The sequence below is a fragment of the Dipodomys ordii genome, unplaced genomic scaffold, assembly GCF_000151885.1.
Source record: "Dipodomys ordii isolate 6190 unplaced genomic scaffold, Dord_2.0 Scaffold59, whole genome shotgun sequence".
NCBI classification, from domain to species: Eukaryota; Metazoa; Chordata; class Mammalia; order Rodentia; family Heteromyidae; genus Dipodomys; species Dipodomys ordii.
In genome coordinates, this window is record NW_012267275.1 from 4,259,650 (window position 1) to 4,287,499 (window position 27,850).

Sequence of the window (27,850 nt, forward strand, 5' to 3'; positions counted from 1 at the left end):
GAGGTAGAGATCAGTTGGATTACAGTTCTAGACTAGCCCAGACCGAAAGTTAACAGGATGTTTACCTCACTAAATAAGTTACTTATTATGATAGTACACTCCTCTAATCTCAGCTATGCAGGAGCTGTATGTAGGAGTAGCACAGTCCAAGGCTAACCCTAGGCAAAAATGAAACACTATGTGAAAAACAATTAACAGCAAAAAGTGTTGGGGGTAAGGCTCAAGCAGTATAGCACCTGCCTAGCAAGTATAAGGCTCTGAATTCAAACTCCAATATGGCAAAAACAAAGAAAAAAGAAACTATAATCTGAATTACTTAACTGATCTTATCATAGTTTTTCTAGAAATAGGATTGTTTTTATAAAACTTTTTATGTTATAATTTGAGATATATTTAAAATCAATTGAATTTACCTTAATTATTTTATAGTGAGTCTAAGTAGCAAAACCCCACACTGTATTTCCAGTGGTATAACTTTGGATTTGCCTCAGCCTCTCACACTGTTCGGTGTTGTTGGCACTTAGTGCTTTACTGTGCCATTTCCCTGGGCTTCTTGTGTTGTATGGTCTCAACGAGCATTGCTGTGCTTTCTCCATGGAGACTTTTCTCACTAAGGTTTGAACTTGTAAACTTTATTTTCTTACCTAATTCTTTTGTGTTTATTTGAAAGTGATGTGTAACTTTGGAATTTCTTCTATTCTTTGCTCATTTTGGGCAGTGGACTGTCACAATACTATTGATTCTGTGCTATTGAAAAGTTAAGAAAGTTCAGGCAAGCAGTACTGTACACTGGCATGTGTACACTGGCATGTGTACACGCTGGGTCTCCTGCACTGCTTTTATCAATCCCTTTATTAATCAGTATATCAAGTCAACCCAGTCCCTTGCATCCTTGGCCCCTCACACATTCCACAAGGCTTCCCTGTCTCTCTTCTACTTGCTTTTAAACAAATGAAAACAAGGTGACCTGTAATAATACAAACAAACAAACAACTCAGAGTCCTTCTTTACACAGATTCACTTTTCCATTCACTATGTAGCTTCACAGACTTACTCAGGGAAAGTCTGCCAAGAAAATGACTTCAGCAATTTAGAACTCTTCAAGTTGGATTCATTTAAGGGATTGACAGTGGTTCTCATGGAGAAAGTTACGTTTTATAATGAACTTGAACTCTGCATGTGGGTGTTCATTGTACTATTCTTGTATTTTTTTCTATAGGCTTGAAAGTTTTTACATGAACAGGCTGGAAAAAATAAACTATGAATACCTATTCCATGCAGTTAGATTAACTCACTCGCACATCAAGCTGATGATTTGTTTAATTTGCACTGCATTTACACTGGATTCAGAAACATTTAAAAGTTATCAGTAATGAAGTGTATTTTTCTCTTTGCTTTATGGTTTATAGATTCTAATGTCATAAGGTCAGGAAGTTACACCTTCTTTCCAGCCATCATAGCCAGGATCATCATAGGTGATGCTTTTTGGCAGGAGATAACTTCTTGCAGAGTACACACAGACTAAAAGTTTTCTACTACACAGAGGTCATTAATTCTTTCTGAGTTATATCATCGTAAGTCTACCTTGACTACAAATTTGTTATTGAATGTTTTTGCCCCAGCAATATTTAATCTTTATATGTCAGTTAATATTTAATAAGCACGTAATGTCTGTGCTCATTTTTCCCTCAGTGTATAAATGTTGGGGAAAAGCCATGAACTTGTATTGACTGTTTTGATTGTCTAATTGGTAATCCTCCATTTTCTCTCTCTAGACCAGAGTATATAATTTGCTTCAAACCCAAACCCAACAACAAACTTGGACTGATGATGGTACCCCATCAGTGCGAGAGCTTCGGTCAGTCTTGCTGGATTTTGCTTGCACTCACAACCTGGGGGACTGCAACACTACTGCCATGAAGCTTTTTGATGATTGGATGGCGTCTAACGGGAACCAGAGGTGAAGCACATATCTCCTTGTTACTTTACATCTTGTTCTGAAACCAGGATCTTCTCGTTCTGGGTTACAACTGTTATAAAACTAAATGCTAATGTAGATGAACTCAGTTCATATGTGCTCTCAAATAAGTTTGAAGATTTATGGTCAAATACACAAATATTATTTGCCAACTTAACTATTTTTTGGTATATAGTTCAGTAATACTAAGTGTATTTGCACTGTTGTGCACCAATCTCTAGAACTCTTTTTTCTCTTGCAAAACTGAAACTCTGTGTGTCCATTGAACAAGATTCTTTCCTCCACACACTTACTGACAACCATTATTCTGCTTTCTGATTGAAAATACTAGATACAGCATATAAGTAAAATAAGATAAAATATCTGTGCTTTTGAGACTGGTTTAATTTTACTTTGCAAAATGTCTTAGAGGTCATATGTGTTGTAGCATGTGTCAATTTCTTTTTTTAAGATTGAAAAAATATGTGTTCATTTGTATGTATTTAGCACATAACATTTAGCCATTTATTCCAGAATAGACTTTTGAATTGTTTCTGCTCTTTTGTCATTGTGAATAATACTACCATGAACAGAGGTGTATAATGTTCCTTGGAGATTTGACTTTCAAATCTTTTGGATTTGCATCCAAAAATGGTATTGCTAGATCACAGACATTAAAAAACATATTTTTTAGAAACTGCCATGCCAATTTGTTTTCCATAGCAGCTTACCAATTTACATTACCACAAACAGTGTGTAAGCATTCCAGTTTAACATATCCTTGCCAACACCAAGTGGAGAGGGGGCAGAGTCAAGCCTGTTCCTTATACATGAGGGCCAAATGCTGTGTTGCCTTGCTGTATCCCTAGCTCCTGATTTCTGAGTTTTTGATATCAAGCATTGATAAGGATATCTGGTGACAAGCAAGTCATGTTCAATTTAGGAATACAATATAGAAGTTGGAGTAAGTAGTTAGTAGCAATGTTCATGGTGATAATACATTCTCTCCTGGTTCTTTAGTGGGCATTATGGAGAAAAGATTCATGTATCAGATGGAAAGTTGGGGTGGAAAATTTGAAAGTCATTTTTACCTCAGATCTTAATCAGGGGATGGACTGTGTTTCATCTCCTTTTCTCATACACTGCCTCACACATTTACTGTTTTATTAATACCATGGTGTGTTGTAATGTAGTGTAATGTGTTTTCCAGATTACTTAATGCCATCTTTGTACATGGCTTCAGTATATTTCAGTATTATTCACATTTGATTCCTTTTTTCTCCCTCATCCCTCTAAATAGTCCCATAGTTAGAATCATATTCTGTGTGTACGTATAAATGTACATAAATATGTGTGTATATATACATATGTACACACATGCAGTGTACACATGCAGACATATATATATATATATATATATACATATGCATATGAAGGTGTCTGAATATGTATGTCTTTTAGGTCTAGCTTCACCAATGAGTGAGAATAGGTGATACTTGGCTTTTTGAACTTGGCTTTTTTTACTCAACATGAGGATCTCCAGTTCCATCTATTTTCCTGCAAATGAAATAATTTCATTTTCTTTATGTCTATGTAATATTCCATGGTACATTTGTTCCTTATTTTTTATCCATTCCTCTATTGTTGGACACATGGGATAATTCCACAATTTGCCTGTTGTGAACATGCGACAATAATTACGGGTATACAAGTATCTTTCTATATTGATTTATATTCCCAACAGCTAACAGATACTTGAAGAAAGGTTCAAACAGCCTTATCCTAAAAAAAAAATATGAATCAAACTACACTAAAATTTCATCTCCCTCCATTCTAAGTGGCTGTTGTGTAGAAAATAAACAAATGCTAACAAGAAACTATCATATACTGTTGGTGGAAACATTAACTAGTACAACCACTGTAGAAAATAGAGTGGAGGTTCCTCAGAAAACTAAAATACATCTACCCTTTCCTACCCCTATTGGGCATAGACCTTTTTCTTTACCCTAAGTATATAGTTAAGACTTCTGTAATTACTATCAAACAGGCCCCCAAAACACCACCACCAATCAGCTCCTTCCTTTTTGTGTTCAAAATATTTCCTGGGTTTTTTTTCACATTTTATTCTCTCTCTTACAGCCTTCCTACTGATGTCATGACTACTGTATTCAAAGTTGGAGCAAAAACTGAGAAAGGCTGGTTATTCCTCTTAACCAAGTACAGCTCTGTAGGCTCTGAAGCAGAAAAGAACAAAATACTTGAAGCTCTCGCCAGCTCAGAGGATGTTCGAAGGCTTTATTGGTATGGAATTCAGTGATAAAATGGAGATAGGCATTATACACCTACTTCATAGCATTGGTCTATTGAAGACTTCCAGTGTTGTCTAGTACTATTATTTGCTACTAATAAGGGTACATTATAATTAATTAAATTAGTTTGTTTCTTCTTTCTTTCTTTTCTTTTCTTTCTTTCTTTTTTTTTTTTTTTTGTCAGTCATGGGGCTTGATCTCTGGGCCTGGGCACTGTCCCTGAGATCTTCAGCTCAAGGCTCTACCACTTTGAGCCACAGTGCCATTCCAGTTTTCTGGAGCTTAATTGGTGATAAGAGTCTCATAAACTTTCCTGCCCTGTCTGGTTTTGAACCAGGATCCTCAGATCTCAGCCTCCTGAGTAGCTAGGATTACAGGAATGAGCCACCAGTGCCAGGCTCTTTTCTCTTTAATGGTATCCAGGTTTTAAGTAAGGCCTTCATTTGCTCAACTTGTTTGCTTCTTTGCCTGCACTCTGTCCATAAACTATGCTTCCTGCCTTTCAGTTTTGCTGATTATTTTGGAGAATATAAAATCACATAGACATTTCTGTCTTGGCTGGTTTCAAACCTGGATCCTCTAGATTTTAGCCTCAAGTAGCTGGAATTACAGACAGGAGTAACTGGCACTTGTGTGAAGAATACAGGTTTTAACAGTAGTTATATACCAGCCTACTAAAATAAAATGTTTTTTATCTGAAAAAAAAGCCAGTTTCTAGAACTATAATAAATTATGTATTATTTTAAATATATATTGTATACATATTTCTTAAATTTCCTTACTATGTCAGAAACTATTAAGTGGCAGTACGTGTGATTATTTTAGTGATTTCTTCATTTAAAAATAACAAGTTTTCAGTTTATACATTAATTTTAGACTAACTCAATAGTTATTTTCTTTGGCTTAGCCTAGAACATTAATTAAGAAATCAATACAAATTTAAGTTCTGGTGTCACTTCTTCATGAACGCTTATATTGGAGGCTTGAATCTGTTCTGCTTTTCAGGTTAATGAATAGTTGCCTTCATGGAGATATCTTCCGAACTCAGAAGTTGTCATTTATCATTAGAACAGTGGGCCAGCATTTTCCCGGACACTTATTGGCTTGGGATTTTGTCAAAGAAAACTGGAATAAGCTTGTACAGAAGTAAGTTTAAGTAACTTTTCCCATTTCTCAGGTTCTGCATTTAGAAAAAAAAGCTTTATGTTGTGTTGTATAAACATAATTGCATAACATGAGCTAAATTTTGCATGTTGGAAATGTCTCTATTGCCAAGGTATCCTTTAAGAACTCACCACATGCTAGATCACATATAGCTTGGTAGGTTTGTCTGTTCATTTGTCTTGTAGAGCAAATACGATATTCTGGGTGTGTATGATCTTTGAGAAGCATATGAATTTTTCTAAATATCCCAAATCTTCCCCTCCCCCACCGTTTTCTGCCCACTTTGCCTTCCAATGTTAGGAAGTGTATAGACACGTGACTCCCTGAAGGGCAGCGAGACTCCACTCTGCCTCAGGCAGTAAGGCATTCCTTTCTGCTCAGAAATAGGGCCTTGTTTACCAGCACCTGCCTCATATTTTCTTATTTGTTTTTTTCCAGGTTCCATCTGGGGTCTTATACCATACAAAGTATTGTTGCTGGATCAACTCACCTATTTGCAACAAAGACACACTTGTCTGAGGTTGGTTGTATAAGTGGGAAGAAGGGAAACTGGGAAACCCTTTCCCCCTAAGCTATTGAATTTATATGAAATGGTGATTTATTTTTCATGCTGATTCCTATTCGTTCTCTTTTTCCTTTATTAAGGATTTTGCTTCCAGGTCACTCTACAAGGGTTGGATATATGACAAGGAGGGAAAATTCTGAGTCCATTCACAGTACTATTCCCTTGTCATCTTAATACAAACTGTTTAAGTGGTTAATATAATTGTCTTGAGGAATTAGAGCAAAGGGCAAATTTAAAGCACTACGGCTTATTTCAGATTCTACTCATTTATTATTTCATGACCATATTTTTTCCTTTTAGTTAGAAATAGTAAGGAGCAGAGTAGTAGAAGTAGTAATAAGAGTCGTCATAGTAGTAGGGAAGATCATTTTCTTCAGATATCATCCTCCTTGATTGAGATCTCCATATAGATACTTTGAATGTTAAAGTACTTCTCGGTACTGTTCTCAGGATATTAGCACAATCATCTTTAAGTTAAAGCTTTTATCAGGATTATCAGAGTTACCTAAGACTTACTAGCTATCCTTTTCTTCTTTTAAAACCCTTGCATGTGAAATTTACAGGTAAAGTCATTCTTTGAAAGTCAATCAGAGGCAACCTTTCAGCTCCATTGTGTCCAGGAGGCCTTGGAAGTCATTCAGCTGAATATCCAGTGGATTGAGAAGAATCTGGGAGATCTCACATGGTGGCTGTAGCCCAACAGCTGCACCTCATTCTGTCGCCCATTCAGAGAGCTGTGAATCTGGGCTCTGCTGCTTTTGCAAAAGTCAAGGTGAAGCCAGGACTGTTGCCAAGTGTGTGCACTGTTAGAACTCTAGTTAGCTCAGGGCCCAACTGTACTTTCATCTGCCTTTTCTGAAATGTCTTTTGGCAGTATGTAGTTATTTATCACCAAATTATATTCACCTATATGCCAACCATCTAAAAAAACAATGAGCAGTTTATCTGCTTTAAACATATACAAATGGGAAAGAAATTGATTTTGGAATTCTGTTCTATTCTCAGTATCCAAGGAGTTACTGACACAGTGAAACAAAGAAAGGTCTACTGTAAGTGCCACCATCTGTGCAGGCTGCTAATTGTCAGCCATTTGTTGCTGCTTGTTGATAGATGCTATTGGAATATGGTAGAGTTAGCCTTGAAGACAATACCAAGGCAGTGAGGCATGCAGCTCTAGAGAGCTGTTCTCAGGTGCACCGGTCTACTTTAGTTTGGAGTTTTGAAGTAAGCCTTTATTTGCTGAAAAGATTTTTTTTTTAAATAATGATAACTAATGTCTTTTTTCCCTGAATAGCCAGGTGCTACGGAAATTTTTTGTTTAGTTGAACAGGCCAAAAAGTTAATATTTCCAAATACGTAACACTTTCTGTTTTTATTTTTTACAGCATTACCATAGGAAAATATTCCAAACTCACTTAGCTTTAATTAGAATTATTTTATTCATGAATGCGATTATCTTCCCTATCTGTAAGCCATCTTCATACTTGCTCTAGACTGACCCTTTGTTATAACATAGTATTGCTATATTTGGAGCAAGCATTTTGTTTACAATGGCATTTTTCCTCATGACATTTTTTTTTAATCACCATTTACTAAGAATACTGTTTGTTGCCTTTTGTCTTCACAAATCCTACACACTTTCTGAATCATAGCCATGTATAGATTTCCATTTTTAATCATACACTGACATGTTAGGAGCATATTTTAACATAAGGTCCTTGAAAAGTAGATTTTTTTTTTAATTTGACGTTCACCATAGTACCTTAAAGGAACAAAAAGAATGTGGAAAGGAGCAAATTGAAGTAATGGTTAGCATGGTGAGCTTTGAATGAATGTTTTTCCCACTATTAAGATCAGTAGTTTTTAATTTGATTGAAAAATATATTTAGTTTTTCTTTTGGTATGGCCAATGAATGAAAGAAAGAAGAATGAGGGATTCAAAACTGTATGGCATTTTCACTCCTTCTAAAGGAGAAATACTGTACTTGAATTTTTTGAGCTATGCAGACTTATACCTAGATTGTTGTGTTTCATTGATTCTTAGCAGAGAAGTTTCCTTCCTAATAGCTTCTGTGACTTTGTATTTTGTTTGCAAACAGTGTCTGTGTACATACAAAGGGAGCTGCTCCCAATGAGCACTTACACATCAGAATCAGGCAGTAGAAAAGGTTACATTTTTTTATTCAGCAGATGTGAACTTAGAATAGGTGGGGTTGTGTATAAAATTATATTTTATTTTATGGAAATATTTTTTATATAAGAAAATATGAAAGTCTAGAAAGCTAAAAAATATCTTGCTTTAATCCTAGTATATTTTCCCCCAAGTTAGTCTTTTCTAAATATTTATCTCTCTGTTTTTAAGTGGAATATATTGTATCCTGAGAATCACAGATCCATCAAAAAATGTGTTATATAAACTGAGATGATTTTGGATCTTTATCTTTCTTGTGTTTTGGTAAATGATGATAATTTAGTTAACACTGAAAGTTAGGGAGGCTTTGTATTTTCAATGTGAAGGAAAACTACTAACTTTGAAGAAGAAGTTTAGGAGTTTTTTGTTGCTAGTTTTTTATATTTCTAAATTCCACTTTAATACAGTTTAAATTTTGCTACTTCTCAAAGTTAGTTAAGAACCTTCCATTTTACAGCCCATCTCAACATTACTTTGAAAATGTGTTAACTTTGCATATGGCAAATCTTAATCTTAAATAATACAATTTTTCTGTTAAAATATGTGCTTGTGTGTACGTATGAATGTGTGCGGTGTGGCATGTTATTAAAAGTAAAACCTAGCTGGGCGCCAACAGTGGCTTATGCCTGTAATCATAGCTACTCAGGAGGCTGAGATCTGAGGATCGTGGTTCAAAGCCAGCCTGAGCAGGAAAGTAGTTGGTGAAACTCTTATCTCCAATTAACCACCAGAAGCCCAGAAGTGCAACTGTGGCTCAAGTGGTAGAGCACTAGCCTTGAGCTGAAGAGCTGAGGGACAGTGCCCAGGCCCAGAGTTCAAGCCCTACGACCAACAGAAAGAAAAAAAAAGTAACACTGTACAAAAATGGGCAAAAAGAGGTAACTTATGATCTATTACTGTCTACATACTCAAAGGCTCTTCATTCCCATGTTTTATTTATAACTTTCACCTCAATTACTTGTAGTTTTGATAGAACTCATTTCATTTCCCCACAGAATTTCATATTTTTATGTTTTGTTAATCCATTTATAATGGGACCTCTTAGTAATGAATCAGAGGTATAATTTACAGTAAAATAAATAAATTTTATTCTATGCATTATGTTTCTACTCAGTCTAAAGCACAGAGGTTGAGCACATAGATGCCTGACACAGCTGGGTACCCGCTGAATAATTATCCTGTTCATTGAAGAGATAGTCTGCTTGAATGTCATGTAATAGATATATCATACCAAATTATTAGGAAAGATAGAATTGGAAATCCATATTTGTGAATGGAAAATCTGGAAACCTATAAAGGTAATAGTTAATATGAATTAGTGGGTATGTTAATATGAAGTGATGAGATATGTTAAACTTCAAGTAGTGGCAATTTCTATTATGAGCTATACCTTCCTTTGTTTGTCTATTTGTCTCTTTAAGTCAAAATGTATTTGCTCTTTCTTTGAGATTCACAAATGTCACTAATCATAGGTTTGACTCTAATTTTCTTTGCCATTTGTGTTTTTACTTTATGGGTTTTAGCTACTGTAGGAACAGAAGAGCTGTTCAGTACTGGGTATATAGGAGCAAATCAAGCTGCATTCGAATTATTGTTACCAAACAATTTATTCATAGTGTTAAAAAGAAATTAAGAATTTATTGGACTGCTGGTAGTCTGTTATTGAATTCGTTTTAAGATAGTCTTCAAATTAAAGCATCTGGAACTCTGGACCCATGATCTACATTCAGATTGCTGAACACTGAAATAGTCTCACACGTTTCCATAAGCCTGTGAGCATGCTTCCGTGCAGCTCAGTGCTGCCATCTCCAAGAGCAGCCATTCCTTGGCCAAGTTCAAAACCTGGATTTTATTACTTAGGTGAGAATTGATGTCATAGGTATTATGTAGCTCTTTTCACCTTTTCCTTTGTTGATGTTTTTAATTGAAATTAACTCTCCTTTTAAAAAGCTTTCTTTCCCCTAACCCACTTGTATATTTTTAAATCTAAGTTATATATATACACGTATATATACCTATATATATAGGTATATATATATATATATATATACTGGTTTTAGGTTTGCTTTTTTTTTTCCAGTCAGGGGACTTGAACTCAGGATTTGGGTATGGGTCCTGAGCTCTTTTGCTCATGGTGAGCACAACCATTTGAGCCATAGCTCTTCTTCCTGTTTGGGGGTAGTTAATTGGAGATAAGAGTTTCATGGACTTTCTGCCCCAGTTGGCTTTGAGCTGTAATCCTCAGATCTCAGCCTCCTGAGTAGCTAGAATTACAGGTGAGAGCCACCAAGCACCTGGCTAGTTTTTTGTTCTTTTATTTTGTGTTTCACTCTCTGCATTGGCAGTTAACTACCAAATGAAAACTGGAGGTCCAAGAGTATGATAAATCTCCTCTTCTCCCCTTCCAGTTTTGCCTGACTGGGCAACAGCCAGTGTAATAGTTGAGTGATTTGTTCATTTATGAGGGGGGACTGGATATATTTTTTTCAAATGTACATATGTATTCTATATATTTTTATATTCTTTCACTTTATATCTTTTATCCTGGTGAAGAGTTAAGTATTACCCCAGGAAACCACTTTCCCATTATTGTGTATTATGGGCAAAAGCTAGAGTACTTATTTGGTTTCTTTTTTGGTTGTTTGTTGTTTAAAGTAGTGTTAGGAAAGCGAAGTAGTTTGTTTTAAAGGTGTGTAGAAATGTTTTTGCTGCTATTTTGTGAGTGTTACTTTGTTCTGCATTTTGCTCATGCTTCCTGTGGACATGTAGATAACCCATGAAGTTCCAGAAGTGTGGCATTGTCCCATTTACCTGTCTCCGTATTGCATGCATGGACAGACAATAGCTAAGACTAGTCATAGTGGCTGTTGCTTTGGGCTACTCTTAGAGACCGAAGTGGTCTGTCACTCAATTGTATATAGATGTTTTCCTATTTCATTTTGTACTTGTTCCTTTGCATGAGTGCATATATGCTTAATGAAAATTAAGGTTCAAAGTATAGCGGATCTCCTCTTTCCTTTAGTCAATAGATAATTAATAACATTGTTTGGGGATAGGGGAAAGAGTGGGGAGGATATTTATAAATATACCTGCTACTATATTGTCTTACTAAATTTATTTCATACCATGTTCTTGTGGACATAAGCATACCTTACTGTCTGTAGGACAATAGTAATAGAATAGTTGTGGGAGTGAGATGTTTGGAGAGTGTAGGAAGGGAGGTGTACTTAATATATGCTCCTACATACTGTGTGCCATTCATTGGGTGCCCAAATTGGACAATACCAACTGAGTTCCACATCTATAACAATCTCCTGTCTTTATTGCCCTTATTGTCCGGATGGGCAACTTGATCATGGTAGTTGAAATTGTTTTTGAAACTTGGATTTGTTGCTGTGTGTGTTGTTTTGTTTTCTTTTTTGTTATATAAAAGAAAGTGGTTTCAAAATAAGGATATGTAATTATAAAATACAAGTAAACATTTTGCTGCTTTTTTTTGTCTAATTTGCTTATCTGTCTTATCAACAAATTTCTTCCTTCTCCCTGTTGTGGAATAGTGGTGTGGTAATTAGTAGAGTAATTGATTTGTTTGAGGCTTCTCAGGGCTTGGGGTATGTAATTTTTAATGTATGTACATGCTTTTACTTTATTACAGTATTTCATTAGGTTCCAGTCCTTCACTTTGATTGATGGGTTCCTGATGAATCCTGCAGCTCTGGATGTGTAATAATCTCTTCTAGGCAATAATTTTCAGGTTGTTTGGGTCTTTTTTAAGTTTTTTGAAGGGTGTGAGTAGACTAAGGGTAAGATATATGGTTTTTTAATGTATATAGTTTTCATTACTATACTATGTTATTTCATTTTGTACAGAATTCTTTGCATGGATATATAGGTACCTAATGAATTCAATGTGGAAGTCCAGATGTATGAAAATCCCCTCTTTTTCCTTGTCAATAGTGGTAGCATAGTTTTTTGTTTGTTTGTTTGTTTGTTTACCCTCCTAGATGGTTGGGTTATATTAGACTAGACTTTTAAATCCATATATAAGAGGGTTTGCTGCTTTTTTCTGTTACTCTATTTTGTACCTGTGGACACTAAGTACATAGGAAAATTGAGGTTCATTCTATGAAAATGTCTCCCCTGTCCCTTTCCCTTATTGCCTATCAGGGCAATGGCTAGTAAAGTAGTTGCTCAAGTTTCTTTGTAAAGAGTGAGGATGCATTTGTACTTTGTAAACTGTATATAAATGTTTGCCAGTTTTTTCATTCTTTCGTTCTCAACCTGATTTTCTGTGCAGACTTTTAAGTATCAAATGTAATATTGGCCTATAAAGAGGCATGGGCTGACTTTTGTCTGTTGCCTTTAGACATAGGCAATGGTGTATACACCCGGTGGGGCTAGTTTATTTCTTGGTTGTTTTGGTTTTCATTTGGGTTTTTTTTAAGGGAGTAGGCTTAATAGAGAAAAGACTAAATATGTATATATTTTAAATATGTAAATATTTTTGCCATTTTTTGGCATGAAATTTATTTTGAATCTGGTCCTTTGCATGACTAGATACTTAATGAATGCTGAGATTGACTCTATGAAAATTCTCCCATACTCCCTCCCCCTCATTGCCTGGTAGGCAATGGTAGAGTAGATATTTGTGTGTCTGTCTATTTGTTTGTTTATCTGTTTAGGGGGATTGTTACACATTTTTTTAATGTATGTAAATATTTGCTACATCCTGTGTGTTATTTTATGTAGTGCTCAGTCTTTTACTGGGACTTGTAGATACATAATGAAATACAGAGGTCCAGACGTATGATAATTCTCCTCTTTCCCCTTCCCTCATTGCCTGAAGTGGCAATAATTTTATAACTGGGGTTTTTTCTTATGTGTGGGAGGTGGGAGGGAATATTTGTGTGGGTAGTATTTAAGGGGAAAAGGATAGGATATATGCTTTTTAAAATTGTATATGAATATTTTTATCTTATTGATTGGTACCTAATCCTTTGCATGGATAAATAGGTACCTAAATAAAATCGAGGATCAGTGTATGACAAATCTCCCATTCTCCCTTTCCCTTATTGCCTATGTAGGCAATAGCAATTAGAGTAGTTAGATGTTGTTTATGTGTTTGTTTGTTTTGGAAAAATTTCTATTTTTGCAAGAGAATAACTTTAAGTATAAAAATAGTTTCTTTTTTCTGTTATTTTAGTTTTATATTTAGTCCTATACTTGGATATGAAGAGCAGAATGAAAATAAGGTTCATAATATGACAGAGTACTTTTTTCTCCATGTATCTTTTCACTTAACAGTAGCCAGTATAGATGTTTATGTGGTTATTTTGTTTTATTCTATAGAAATATACCTTTAAGGTTGTAAATATATATATACAAATATATAGGCAAGTTCTATATTTTGTGTGTGTGTGTGTGTGTGTATATATATATATATATATACATACATACATACATAAATATCTACACAAAATATTTCCCTTTAATACTTAGTTCTTTGCAGGGCTCTGAATGTACCTAACACAAGCCTCACTAAGTCTTTGGCATCTGACTTGAAGGTATAGCAGTGTGACACGGTGTGAAACTAATAGCCACAGACATGCAGCAAATAGGATTCAAGTGGGTACTTAGATATGGCTGATACTGTCAATGCTAAATCAGATCCAGCATTTCTCATGTTGTGTAGAGTTAAATGGTATAAAGGGGATCTACACTTTTGTAAATAATAGAAAAGCAGAGACAGCACTGGGCAAAGATTTAAACTTCGTTATGGATTAATCTTTCAGAAAGTGGTCAGCCATTGAGGCCAATGAGCCAATAATAGTGATCTCTATAACTCATTCCATGATGTTTAAAACATAGCTTCTACTTAGGGCCTGGACTTCTGAATTGTCTAAAATCTCTTACAGTTCCATCAGTGGCTATTTATGTTTGTCCAGGAGAAATTATTTTGAGCCTTGGAATGAACCTTTGCGTTATTGCTGTTGTTCCAGTGAATAACGACCTGGGTCCAAAAACTAATCCAAAAAGAATTTGGAGGGCAAGCCCTTTGCATCTGTCTCAACACCCACATGTGGCAAGACAAGTTGGCCTTTTCTTATTCAGAACGTCTGTGGCTGCATCTGTTTCCTCACAAGCTGGACCATTCCTGCTCTTTTTTTCCCCTTTTGACTCTAGTGCCTGCACGGTTAGATGGTATCTTCAGTTGCATTCAAAACTTAAAGCCACACTGCCTCATTAGCCTTGTGTTTGTGTGTGCATTTCATGCACTCAGGCCTGCTTATTTGCTCTTAGCATTCTTCTATCAAATTTCACGTTGTCTCTTCATTCACCACATGGTAAACGTTATAACTACTCATTTGTCTGCATCAAAGAAAATGCATGTGTAAACCTCCCTCTCTCCATTCCTTCCTTGCAGCACCTTAGCTTTTTTCTTTCACATTTATAATGATGCTATTCCATGATGAAGATTTGCCATATCATTATTTAAGAAACTTTGAGTGATAGGACTTTTAGAAATTGCAAAGAAATCTGACCACATCAAACTCTCAGACTTTAGTGCTAAAAAAATTAGCCTATACATTGCTGTTACTTATACTTGATGCTGTAGAGAAAAAAATGTTTATTCATGACATGCTTAACTTTGATCACAGAAGAGAAACGGGCACCTTTTTGGAGTTAGTCATGGTAGTCATTAGTCATATTTCTGAACAGTTCTTAATTTGAAATACTTCAAACGAAGAAAAGGTCATGGCTTAGCTCAATGAAATGCTCCACCAGTACAGTAATACACTGAGTGTGTATATGTATGTAAAATGAGAATTATAGCATAACTGGAGCATTCACATTAATCAACAAACTCACAAACCTTAGTCTCACCACTGTCTTGATTAAAACCAAGTATTCCATGTTGCTGTGAAGAATTGTCTCTTTCAAATACTTTGGAAAGTAATTTACTTGGGAACTTATAGTGGTATTACACTTCTGTATTTAAACACCTGTAGAGATCTTCAAATCCTTCAGTCTGAGTTTGTGAGTACAATTCTAAATTTATATCATAATCTGTATTTTGTGGAAGATTTGGAAAATAATATGTATATATAATATTGTTTATGCAAATTGTGTTGTTTCACTTGTAAAGGATAAAACTTATTTTTCTTTATACTTCTGATGGGTTTTTTGTTTAGTTTTGTTTTTTGCATATGACCAGCACTGATTGAAAGGCATGTTTAACTGCAAACACTGTTGCTTTTTTGTGAAATGAAAATAAAAGTATTTAAATACAAATATTACTTGGAGTCTTCAGATTAAACAATGTACATAAAAGTCTTGTTTCTTCTCAGCTTATGAATTCTGTTAGGGCACCTCAACATCTATATTATCTTTCCTAATTTGTTCTGACCGCATGAGTATAGATAGTATCCTTAGAGTCCTTTAACACTTATAGCTCACCATATGTCAAACCTACACTGTGGACATTTGGCAATGGGGGCTGCTCTTGGACATCGTAGAATATTTAACTGGCCTCTAATGCCAGTTGGAATGGAAATGGAAGAAAATTCCATTAGCAACCCCTCCTCTCCCTTGGTCCCTGTTGTGTAAACCAAAAATGTCTACTTCACACATTGCTAGATGTTTCTTTGAGTGGAGGCTAAAATAGGTACATTAGGCAAGAGGTTCAGTAACAGTTGGGGAAGCTCCATCCAGGACTGACATTGTCCATGTGTTGTTATTAAAGGGGCATGTGGGCACAAGCCACTGCTGGAAGGCCCTTCTGTTCAGTGTTTTCTGATACTGTTGCTCTTCTGTAAGAATATAATTTCTGCACAGTTGCACATTAGCTGCTCTGTGGATTTATTGACTGTGCCTTCATTTTCTTTATTGCAAAGCCTCTAGTTTCAGAAAATGTATTGGAACATCAAAGCTTTTAATGAAACCTTTCAAAAAATGCAAGAAACTAAAATTGTTGAAAGGTTCTGGCTCATAGACTGGCATCAGTCCAGACTGGAACAGATTTCAGTTATTCTCCACATAGAGAGTTGTATTTAATTTTTTAGCTTCATTGTCTGCCACTTGTAAAACTAGGATACTATCTACCTACCTAGAGTTAGTAAACTATATAAAATAACTTTCATTGTCCTAGTGTGGCATCTAGCACAGGTACAATAACTGTCAGCTGTATATTTGAAGTGTCATCGCTTGCTGAGCTGTATAGGTTTAACATCTTCAGTAACAAATGTAAATAGTTTTAATAAAAGTCAGTAAGGTTATAAATAATAAACTTGCCAATTAAGAAGTTACAGAGATACAATCTAATGTGCTTTTTATCAAGTTAATTTGAAAAGCCTTAAATGTGCTAAGATTTGTTTGCATTGTAGTATAAAGCATGCAGTTACATGCTTTCCTAGTGGAAATAAAATCCTGAAGATGAATTTTGGTTAATTATGGGTAAACACAAAATAAGATCCTGACTCAAATAATTTTCACTGGGAATCATCTGCTTTGAAGTAAAAACACAAGGCATAATTTGTGGAAAACAGACATTGTACATTATAAGTGCTGTTAACAGATTTTTTTCATTCTCTCAATTTATTTGCCTTAAATTTGCAGGATTAAGCATACTCAATTCTCAATTCTAGTAAAAAATAAAAATATATGCAACTTCTGCAGTAGGTGGCAGGATGCAGAGAAATTGGCCAAATATTTTCCAATCTCTGGTGTTAGTGCTAAAAGGAACTTCTATTTGACCTTTTCTAGCTCCTTCCTGTTACAGACTAAGGGCACTAGAGAGAATACCTTGGCTAAAAATCCTACATAATAACAAGTATGTGTTACCCTTGTGTATGTATTTAGATTGGAAATTGTACTTGAGACAGTGATATGCAGTTACCTACATGCCACTTTTTCCTTGAAAAGGTTTAAGAATTTCCTAAAGAGATGTTTTCTTTAATGTTCCATATGGATCTAAATTAATCTATTTTAATTTCAGGCTTAAACTTAAGTGGGAATAATCCAAATACCATGATCTCAAATGAGTGAATCTGTGTTTGTTTGGTGCATTGAAGTAGCACAACCTTAGGTACAGATACTCATGTCAGGAGGTTCAAACTCCTCACCAAAGGCAGTTTAGGGATAAGACGGGGTGTTCAATGGTAGTGACCATGATGTATGAAGAGTCAGAGGGAGACAACACAAATGCTAACTTCACTGCCTCTGGGGGGAAAAAGTAGTTTGAAACAGACTTTTTAACCTCAGACATATCTCCTAGAACATGCAGATTACTGTTCTGCCTGGATTTTCAACAGCTTTTGTCTGATGCTAGAAAGAGAGGAACTGCAAGAATTTCCCAGAAGTGAGAAAAGCGTGTTAAGGAATTCTTAAATAAGCTATGTTACTGCTTTGGTCTTTTTGACAGGGATAACCTGAATGCCAAATGGTTCCTCTCTGTGTGCCCCACATGCGTGTCTGTTTGTCTCTTGTCTCTTTTTTTTCCTTCAGCAGACTTAAACTCAGAACTTAGTACTTCTTCAAGATTCCCTCCCACAGGATGCACTAATATCCTGAGCAAGGTAAATTTTCCCCAAGATATTGTCTAAGGAAGAATCTGGCGATACCCTCCTGTGCCACTGGGGGAGTCTTTTTACACCCTCCTCTCTCTCCCTTCCTCCTTCCCTTCCTCTCCCCTACCTGTTGCCCACTCTCTCACACACATTCACCTTTTGGACTCCTCACTTCTCCTGAACTTCTTGATTTGAAATGTCTCTCTCCTTTAGAGCACTCTAACTCAGTGTGTACATCCAGGTGCATGTGGCCAAGCAGATTGGGAACTAAACACACCTGTAGAACTGTAGTTAACCACTGACTGCACAATTTAGAAGATCTGTGGCCTTTTGCTCTTTAGACATTCGAGTCACCAGTTCTCGCAAGTAACTTACCAACTGTATACTTTAAGCAAGCACAGTGTTCTAATAAAAGAAAACTTTGATTGATTGATTGACTTATTGTACTTGGGGTTAAACCTAGGGCTTTGTGCTTTCAAAACAAGTGCTCTACAACTTGATTTATGCCTATAGACCTAACCTGTGTATCTTTAGATCTTTAGCAGCTTTTCATTCCTAACTATGTTTTTCCCTGGCTAATATGAATTCTAGCTTATATTATCTCAGTGCATTTTGACTTTGGATGAGAGAAAGTGGATAGAAAAAGGAAGCCAGGGCATACTTGTAAAATGTTCTTCATGGATCATTATTCTATAAGGTCTATGATCTACTCATTATGCACCAGGGTCTGTGCTATGTGGGCACATAAGCCTTGACTCTAATGGAACAGTTGGATCCAGTCAAGAGAATGTCAGCTGTGTTTTATAAACACAGCCTGTGTGGTGGGTGGTAGATAATTGAGGGTATTTGGGTTTGCAAAGAGAAATGAAGGGTGTTGCTCTAGAAGGTATTCATCTGAGGCTGGTATTGCTCTAGTCTAACTCGCTAACAGCATACCACCTAAATAGGGCAGAACAATGGACATTCCTCAGCTAGAATTCTCCATCTGCTCATTCAAGAGTGCAGGGGAATGTAAGAGGTGGAGGCCTTTCTACAGATGTGGTTTATACACTGCATTTAATAGCTGTATGTATCACTGAGTGTGAACCAGGGGCTCTTTGGATCCATGCTAAGTAACCACACTAGTACTCATTCCCAGTGAGTGACAAGAGATGGGAAGGTAATTGTATGTTCAGTTTTATTCCAGACTTGCCTTATATTCTAATTTGCAATTACTGAGCTTGGCTCCCCTCCACCTGAATTGTATAAGTGCTGAATTCCTCTGTGTGGCCAAGCAAGAACAAGGAAAGTGTTCAAGGCTGAATTATAAGATACGGAGTCTTGGTTTGCCCCTAAGTTCAATTTGAAAATAAGAGTCTGTAACCACCTTTAGTTGAAACCCCACAGGGGAAGTGCTAGAGCACAATCTACAGGAAATGCACTGTTTGTCTGCTTGGCTTCTAGGTAGCAGGCTCCTGCCTCCATCATTTAGCTACTGCCTTCCAACTCTAGTAACCCAAGCAAAAGGTCTGATCTTTCACCTCTCCAAGTTCTTTGATTTAAACTAAGCATGGTCTACTCAGGTCTTTCCAAATGGGCTTGAGAGTACAACTTCACCTGAGGTGTGCCAGGAAAGTCTGGTGAGAATCTATTCTTGCTCAGTGCCCAGGATTGATGAGGACTGGTTAAGAATACTTGGTAGTCCTGAGGTGGTTTGGAGTCCACAGAGACCTCATGGAAGCAACTCCAGATCAACCAGGGAAGAAGCTGAAGGAATTCAGACATGGGTTCTCATGGTGAGAAGATGCTAAAGAGAACTGGAGGGCCCCAAAATGAAATATTTCTCTTTATACTTGGATAGAGCGTTAAAGCGCATTCTATACTACCTGTAAAATGGCTGAGCTGATCCATGGTCTGATTTGGATAGCAAAGAAATTGCCACCAGCCAGAGCATAGATAAGGCTGTCTCCAATAGGAGCTAGGAAAGATGGTACCTTCCCTGGGCAACCAGAGTGCTCTCTGGGAGGAGATGATGCGGCCACTTCATCACTTCACAAGTCACTGCAGGCAAAGGTTATTTACTGGTATGTGAGATATGAGCCCCTTGGTGAGTTAGACCATAAAAGAGTAATGGTCTTTAAAAGCTGTCCTTGTTGGCCTTAGAGATGCTTATCTTGAGTTACCTCACAAATGTGCTTAACACATACTAAGGCTGATGTACTCAGTGTTGGTGTTCCATGAAAAGTAATTCCAAACCAGGCACCAGTGGCTCATGCCTGTAATCTAGCTACAAAGTAAACAGATCTAAAAGTTTGCAGTTTTCAAGGCTAGCCTGGGCAGAAGAGTTTTCTAGACTCCATCTCCAAAACAACTAGCAAAAAGGGGCTGAAAGAATGGTGCAAGTGCTAAAGAACCAGCCTAACAAGTACAAGGCGCATCCAAATAAGTAATCCCAGTGTCATTACAAGTACAAGGTGCATCCAAATAAGTAATCCCAAGTGTCATTACCCAAATGTGTGGGGGAAAACAACAGTAGCTCAGGCTCCTCTGCTTAAAAATTCTATCAGGAGCATCCCTTCGTTCACATCTTATCTGTCCAATTCAGATCTTCAAATATCTATTATATTCAACTGAGATTGAACTATTAAGATGGATAATTTAGCACATTAGACACTGGACTTTGTTGGGGAAATGCAATTTGGCAAACTTTATGATGTTTTTAGCTTAGATTTCCTCAATGTTTTGTCTAGGTGATGATAATTTTGAAACAGATTTTCATGCCTTAAGATAGTGAACTTTTTGGTAGTCTGTGCCTACTTATTAGAACTCTAAAACATCCTGCCTAGATCACATTTACTTGCCACTCGGCTAGGGAAAAATATAGAGAAGAGAAAATTGAACAAGGATCTCTGTCTGTCTTTTTCTCTTACACACACACACACACACACACACACACATTTGCTGGTGGGACTGCTGAAATAGAATAAGGACACATGTATTTATTCATTTGTGGATAGAGTGAGAAGGAAAAGAATATTTGAAAGATGTTCAGGAAGTTCAGCCATGTACCACATAGACTCCTTCTCAGTCCATGTAGGCTTTAAGTAAAGATCTGCTCTGCTTTTCAATAGTCTAGGAAAAATCACATGATCATAATACATTTCTGGAATCATGTATTGAGTGGTGAGTTTGACTTCCTACTAAAAGAAATATTTTGTTCTGTTTATTTCACTCACTAAGCCTTATATAAAAATTCTTTTTCTGGCCATTAGATTTTATAAAATTCTTCATTTGGTTCATTCATTTTCAAAGAGAGCTTTCTCAGACATTAGGCAAACCTAATTAACATAAGCCAGATATAAAATCAATCACTTACCTGTCTTGAGCTATGTAGAGTAGGTTTGCAATGTTTTGTTAGATGTAGTAGGATGAAGGAAACATCGAGCCAGGGTACAGAGGATATGAATGAAATAAAGTACTTATAATTTTATCTTTATTTCTTACTTGAACTTTTTATACTATCGTGCTATTTTCATAATTTAAGGAGAAAATTTATTCATGTTCAAATTTATTGTAGAGAATATAATTATAGAATGAGCATCTCTCAAAGTTTACTTTTCAAACAAAACTGCAAAATTGTTGGAGTCAACTTTTTCAGAAATTTAGAAATTAACCAAAAGCTTGCAGCACTCCAGGGAGTACTTAGGGAAAACAGTGAAATCTCAGAACAATGAGAATGCTGGTATTTTTACTTAGATCACCCCCTGAAACCAGCCTAGCACCAGCCTTGAAAAAATAATGACTGGATGTGGAGCTGTCTCAAGTGGTAGAGCACCAGCCTTGAATGATAAAAGCTAAAGGATCATGTCCAGACCCTGAGTTCAAGCCCAGTTCTGACACAAAGGAAGGAAAGGAAGGAAGGAAGGAAGGGGATGGAGGGATGGAGAGAGGGAGGAAGAGAAGGAGGGAAGGAGGAAGGAGAATGAGGAGGGAGAGAAAAAGAAAAGAGACTGGATTCCTGGTAATGAAGTGGACAGATGGACTTCATTCCCCCCAAATTGTCTTGTTTTGGTCTTTCTATGGTTCTGTAGGAAAACCCATTGAATAGATTTATCTTTGTTTAACCATGCTTGTATCCATCCAATGTTAAAACCTTCTGTGAAGAGAATAAAGATTTCCTGCATGTTTTGATATTATTATGACTGTTTGAATTAGCAAGGTAAACAGTAGCCTAAATACATTGCAAGAAAGTAAAAGCTGAGAAATGAGATACACAAAACAACTTTTAAAATATCTCCAGTATATTCCTGGGAGCCTAGTTAGACCACTTACAAGTCTAGGGCTGTGTATGTGCTTAGAAAAGATAAACTCACAGGGAACTGGTGGCTCACACCTGTAATCCTAGCTACTTGGGAGGCTGAGATCTGAGGATCGCAATTTGAAGCCAGCCTAGGCAAGTTTGTGAGACTCTTATTTCCAATTAACCACCAAAAAGAACCAGAAGTAGAACTTCAGCTCAAGTAGAATGCTATTCCTGAGAGAAAAAAACAAAAACAAAACAAAACAAAAAAACCTTAGAGACAGAGCCCAGACCCTGAGTTCAGGCCCTAGGACTGGCACAATAAAAGCTGTGGGAGGAGACAAACCTGACCTTAAGACTATAAAGACAGGATGTAAAGACTAAGGCAAGGGTTGTCAGCTGCCTGACAGCATTGAAGGGATGTCCACTATGCATGCAGAACACCTTGACAGACTGGTCACTTGGTTAGCTTATTGACAAGTCACTAACAAGTCTTAAAGACTTATCAATTCTAAGTTTTTAAGAAAACCTTTGTGTTAGGTTTTTAGAAAGAGGTTGCCGAGTAAGAACAGCACCAGCACGCACGTGGTATTCAGGTAAGGGGTAGGTTTATTCAGTAGACCTGCTGAGACCAGGCAAGGTTGGCACTCCACGTGTCTGGGAAAGGCCTGGGAATGAGAGAGAGCTGGGAGAGAGAGGAAAGAGCTAGAAAAGAGCAGAGAGAGGGGTAAGAACCTCAGCAGATGCAGATGTGACCTCTTCCAGGTGTCCCAGTTGCCTAGGTAACTCAGGTACTGGGTGGAGACTTTGCTGTGAGGAGGGTGGAGTCTGTTTGCCACCCAGGGGCGGACCTTACACTTTGATCATTAAGCTAGCCAAGTAAGCATATCAATGACCACATATGACAAAAATCCTGAATTTGGAGAGGGTCTACTACTAAAAAAGCAGTGTCAGCTATACCAAGAAAACATGAAAGTTGCAAGAAGGAATCCAATTTCAAGAGTGCCATATAATTTGAATGTCCAATTTCCAACAAAAAATAAGTATTCAAATATAAAGGTATGAAATACTTCCTATAGGTACATTTTAGATTAATTTCCTTTTGTTGTTGGTAGTGGTGGTGCTAGAGATTGAACGTAGGGCTTCACAAAGTACATGTTTTCCCAGTTAGCTGCACCCCCAGCCTCCCCATTTCTATTTCCAATTGAAGTTCAGCACTACCGCATGGTAAGCAGAGACAATGGGTTCTTTAAGATATTCATCCTAATTTCTAGAAGTTCTGAATATTTTATAGGACACAAAAAAGCTGTAGATCCAATGAAGCTTGTTAGTCTGATTTTTTAAAAAAGATTATCCTAATAATAAAGAAATGATTATTATGTGATTGGCCTCGATAGAATCACAAAGATCTTAGAAGTAGAAGAGAGCAATGCATATAAGCAAGACTCCTTTGGCCTTTGCCAGGTTTGAAGAGCAAGGAGTGCAGCAGCTAAACAGTGGCTACCTACATAAATCTGGCGGAAGTCAGGAAGTACATCCAACACAGACCCCACAGAAACAGACTTGATTTAACACTGATGTGATTCATGTCAGACTTCGGACCTTCCAAAATGTAAAAACTGATTTTGTGAAAGTGCCAGCTGAAACGGATGGCATTTGTTACAGCAAAACACATAAAGTATACTCACAGATACTAAGTATATCTGTGAATGTATTTTTTAAAAGTGGAATCTAAACACTGGCTATAAAACTGGTGACTATAAATCCCATAATTCTTCACTGAGTTCAAAGAGCTCTAGCTTCCAACAAGTTATTTCTAAGACCAAGCACAATTATTTGACCACAAAAAAAAAAAAACACTTTCCTATACCACCACCTGGAGATGACTTGGTCTGTTAGTACATATTTATAATCATTTTTATTAAAAAGAATAAGATTATTTAAAAATATGCAGAAGTCATCATTATTGGTGATGATTCTCTCAAGTATGGGGAATTCAGGGGGTAGTAAAATGTGGAAGGACAATTGTTTTCAGAGAATCCTCCTAGTGGAGGGAGTGTAAATCAGCAGTGATCACTACATCTGTGGTCACAGAAACATTTGAGTTTGGTAATTTTTTTTTTTAGAAAAAATACATTTATATACCTATATGCACAATTTCACATTTTTGGGATTTTCCATCCTCTGCAGTTCTATAGACTCAAATTATAACCAGCTGATTTAAATGGAGATTTGCATGATGATGTAGTTGGTTTTAATGTGAGAAACATTACTTTGAAAACGTTCATGAGCTGGAGTCAAAAATTAGCATGCTAGAAATAATACAAATAATCTTTATTTTAATTTACTGTGAGGCACTAGATTTTCCTGGAAGGGCTGATGGTATTTGTTTTTGTTGTCAGTCAGATATAACCAATACTTCATTGGGCAGGGATGTGGGCTCTGCAATCCTATAACTTTTGAATTATAGGATTTGAATGGCTTTGTCAGCCATGGGATTTTGAAGCATCACTTTTTAAAAATTTCATTTTACTATAAAGATGCTGTACAGAGGGGTTAGAGTTACATGAGTAAGGTAATGTCCATTTCTTGTCAAACATTGTTACCCCTCCTTTGTTTTTCTCTTATTATCCCTTCCCTCTCCTACTTCCCTCACACCCTCCACCTGAAATGGTAAAGTTCCTTTTCAACATAGTGTCTTGTGAGTGTCATTGTTGCAATGGGTCATTCAGCATTTTGTTATTCCCCTTCCCCTCCCCAAATTAGATAAATGAATATATAAAAACTGCAGGGTACCAAAATTAAATACAGTGACAACAGGGGATATACCATAGGGAGAAAAACATACAAAAGAAACAAAAAAAAACACAGAGTACATTAAAAAACACCACCAACAAAGAAAAACCTCTTGTGTCTGTATCTTGGGGTTCATTTTGCTTAGCATCATCTTGTGTGGCCATATGTACATAGCTTTTGACCTTTTCTGCTCATCTGATAAGATTAGCCTAGGTGTGTACTAATTATTGCAAATATGGGAAACCATGGGACCTATATTTCTTTGGTCTGGCTTACTTCACTTAGCATTTTTGGCTGATGCACCATGGAAAAGTTTGCTGTGAAGAATGTGGCCATGATATCCAGAGGGAGAGGAGAAGCTACAGGAGGCTAGGAGGGTACATGTCAGTGAATTTGAATGAAACTTTAGGGATTTGTAAAGTATATTTATTCATATGTGTTCTGAGCTCTCCCTGCCCCCCCCCCCCGCTAATACTGAAGCTTGAACTTAGGACCTCATGCGATTTGCTTAGCCTTTTTGTTCAAGGCTGGCCCTCTACCACTTGAGATACACCTCCACTTCTGGCTTGATAATGGTCTCAGATTTGTTTGCCTAAGTTGATTTTGAACCACAATCTTCAGATCTCAGACATCTGAGTAGCTAGAATTACAGACAGGTATAAGCCACTAGCACCCAGGTATATAACACTCTTGGTAGAGATATATTAGGAGAAAACAAAAATTTTAAACTAAAACTTGTAGCCACAAGGTAGGCGGTAGTATGTGATAATTTAAGGTGCTCATCTTCAATCCCACAGCTCAACAGGACCTGTCTCAAGGTTTAGCCAAATGCCCACAAAGTGTCTGTTTTATCCAGGGCAGCTTTTATTATATATGTGTGTGTGTACACACACACAAACACACACACACACACACACACAGTGCTTTCTTTCTGTGGACATTCATACAACATAGAAATAATATTCAGATATTCCTTCAGTGAAAGGTTTTAGGAAAATGAAGAAAGAAGATGGTGCCAGAATGTGTCTTGGGACTTGAGGTGGAACCGGTGAAGATAATCTTGCTGAGCCACATTTAAGAAGGATGCAAGGAAACTGTGATTCAAAGAAAAAAAAATGTCGTTGAAACCACAGTTCTAATGCTTCCCAATCAGAAGCAGGTGTAAGGGCTATGCTATACAGCTAAACACAATCATTCACATATAACCCAAATACTAGAGAAATGGCAAAAAGAACTTATAAGAGAAAAGACTGAGAAAGACAGAATAACAGAATAATTTAGGAGCAGATCCCAGGGCCTACCAAATTTAGCAGTGTGAGGAAAGGAGACCATATATTCAGGAATATTTCTGGAGAGTCTAGCCCTTCATGAATTGGGCAAAGAAGATGTCCTATCTGCTTTTCATGAATCTTCATAGCATGCAAAAACAATCAAATTCGGAAAGGATTTTAACCATCACTAGATGCTTGAAACTGATTACCTAGGACTTGGAGAAGCCATAGGAGCTAGTAGGGTTCTATCAGTTTTCCATCACTGAGATAAATACTTGTGACAAATAATTGAAAGAAGGAAAGGTTGATTTTAGCTTGCTGGTTTCAGAGGCTTCAGTCTGTACATGGTTGGTTTGGGGTTTGTGTGTGTTATAAATTTAGTGCTCCTGGCTCAGTCATCATGGGAGCTCAGGTCAGAGCTGGTTCATGGAAGGCAAGAAACAAGAGAAAGGGAGAGGGAAGAAGGGAGACAAGTCGGGAAGGAAGTAGAAGAAGGGAAGGAAGGAGGAGAAGAAAGTGAAAGAGACAGAGAGACAGAGACAGAGTGATAGAGACAGAGAGGGCAGAGAGGTTATTGTCCCAACAACATTCTATTCAAGGGCACACCCCCAAGTAACCCAACTTCTTTCAGTAGGCCTGGCTTCCTGAAGGTTCCAGCCCCCCCCCCCCCCCCGCACTGCACCACAGCCTGGGATCTTCCAAAAGCTAACGGACTGAGAGAAGAAGAGCTGACATCTGGCAACTGAGAGCAAGTGGAGATGAGGGAAAATGAAGAAACTAAAGAAAGAAATAATAAACATCAACTAAAACTGAAAGTGAACTGAGTGCTAAGACCCAAGTCTATAAAGGATTGTGGTGAAGTATTATATTTAGCCTAAATAAGTAGCTATTATTTGTCAGACTGCCTGGGGCTCTTGCAGATAATTTGCATAGATATAATTAAGCTACTTTTCAAAATGTTGGCATATATGGATTCAGTTGGGAGTCAGTTCCGGAGACTGTGGAGGGAGCCATGCTGGTCTTTCTGAGGGAGGCTCTGCAGGCAGAACGTATGGACTCCTAAATATTTGTATCTGGTGTATGACACTCCTGGCCTTACAGACATCCCTTAGATGAAAGCATTGCTGCCATAAGGTAACAACAAAGACATAGAATCACACTGAACTGGCTAGGAGCTCCTCTTATTATGACATACGTTCCAGCCCTAGTAACCTCTGTTTAAACAGATTTATTTTTAAAATGTTAGAGTATAGTTTACATATTTAATAATCATTCTATTATTATTAGTCCCATCTTACCCATTTCTAGTCTCTGTGGGCCAAACTTCCGTCTTACCATGCTCATGCTAATTTGGCTTAGAGGAAATAGGTAAATTTGAGCCAGTAGCACTAAATTGATAACACATATACACAAAAACAAAATAAACCAGTACATGTGTTCTAGTAAATGGCAGAGGATGCTTCTTAGCTTTGGGGGGGGAGGGGGTGAAGTTCATAATAGGGCCTGGAAGAACCACCAGCCTGACAGGCAGTTTGGCAATTCAAGAATTCAATTTTCCCTAAGGATATGTGTAGTCAGTCTTATCAGATCTTCTGCTTTAAAACCAATACTTCTGCAGCCCCATTTATATATATATACTCATTCTCTCTCTGATTTCATAGTTGTTTCTCCTTGCAAGTGCTGTGCAGGCCACATTTGAACTTCACAGGCAGATATAAAACCGGTGGGCTGAGATTTTGAAATTCTCAGAGT

The 27,850-nt window shown here is 37.0% G+C and overlaps 1 protein-coding gene across 2 annotated transcripts in view; it reads left to right on the plus strand.

Annotated features, from left to right (window-relative positions):
- The window catches only part of Lnpep (leucyl/cystinyl aminopeptidase), a 97,174-nt gene extending 70,147 nt beyond the window's left edge, over nucleotides 1–27,027 (plus strand). The window contains exons 14-18 of one of the 2 annotated variants that reach the window (XM_013022027.1): nucleotides 1,776–1,960; nucleotides 4,097–4,258; nucleotides 5,272–5,412; nucleotides 5,869–5,950; nucleotides 6,559–7,179. In XM_013022027.1, the coding sequence (XP_012877481.1) occupies nucleotides 1,776–1,960; nucleotides 4,097–4,258; nucleotides 5,272–5,412; nucleotides 5,869–5,950; nucleotides 6,559–6,690 (702 nt within the window). In that variant the 3' untranslated portion in view covers nucleotides 6,691–7,179. Of the gene's footprint in view, nucleotides 1–1,775; nucleotides 1,961–4,096; nucleotides 4,259–5,271; nucleotides 5,413–5,868; nucleotides 5,951–6,558; nucleotides 7,180–26,729 lie in introns of those variants that run through there. The other variant, XM_013022028.1, reaches the window with a different exon arrangement.
- The last annotated feature ends 823 nt before the right edge of the window (nucleotides 27,028–27,850 follow it).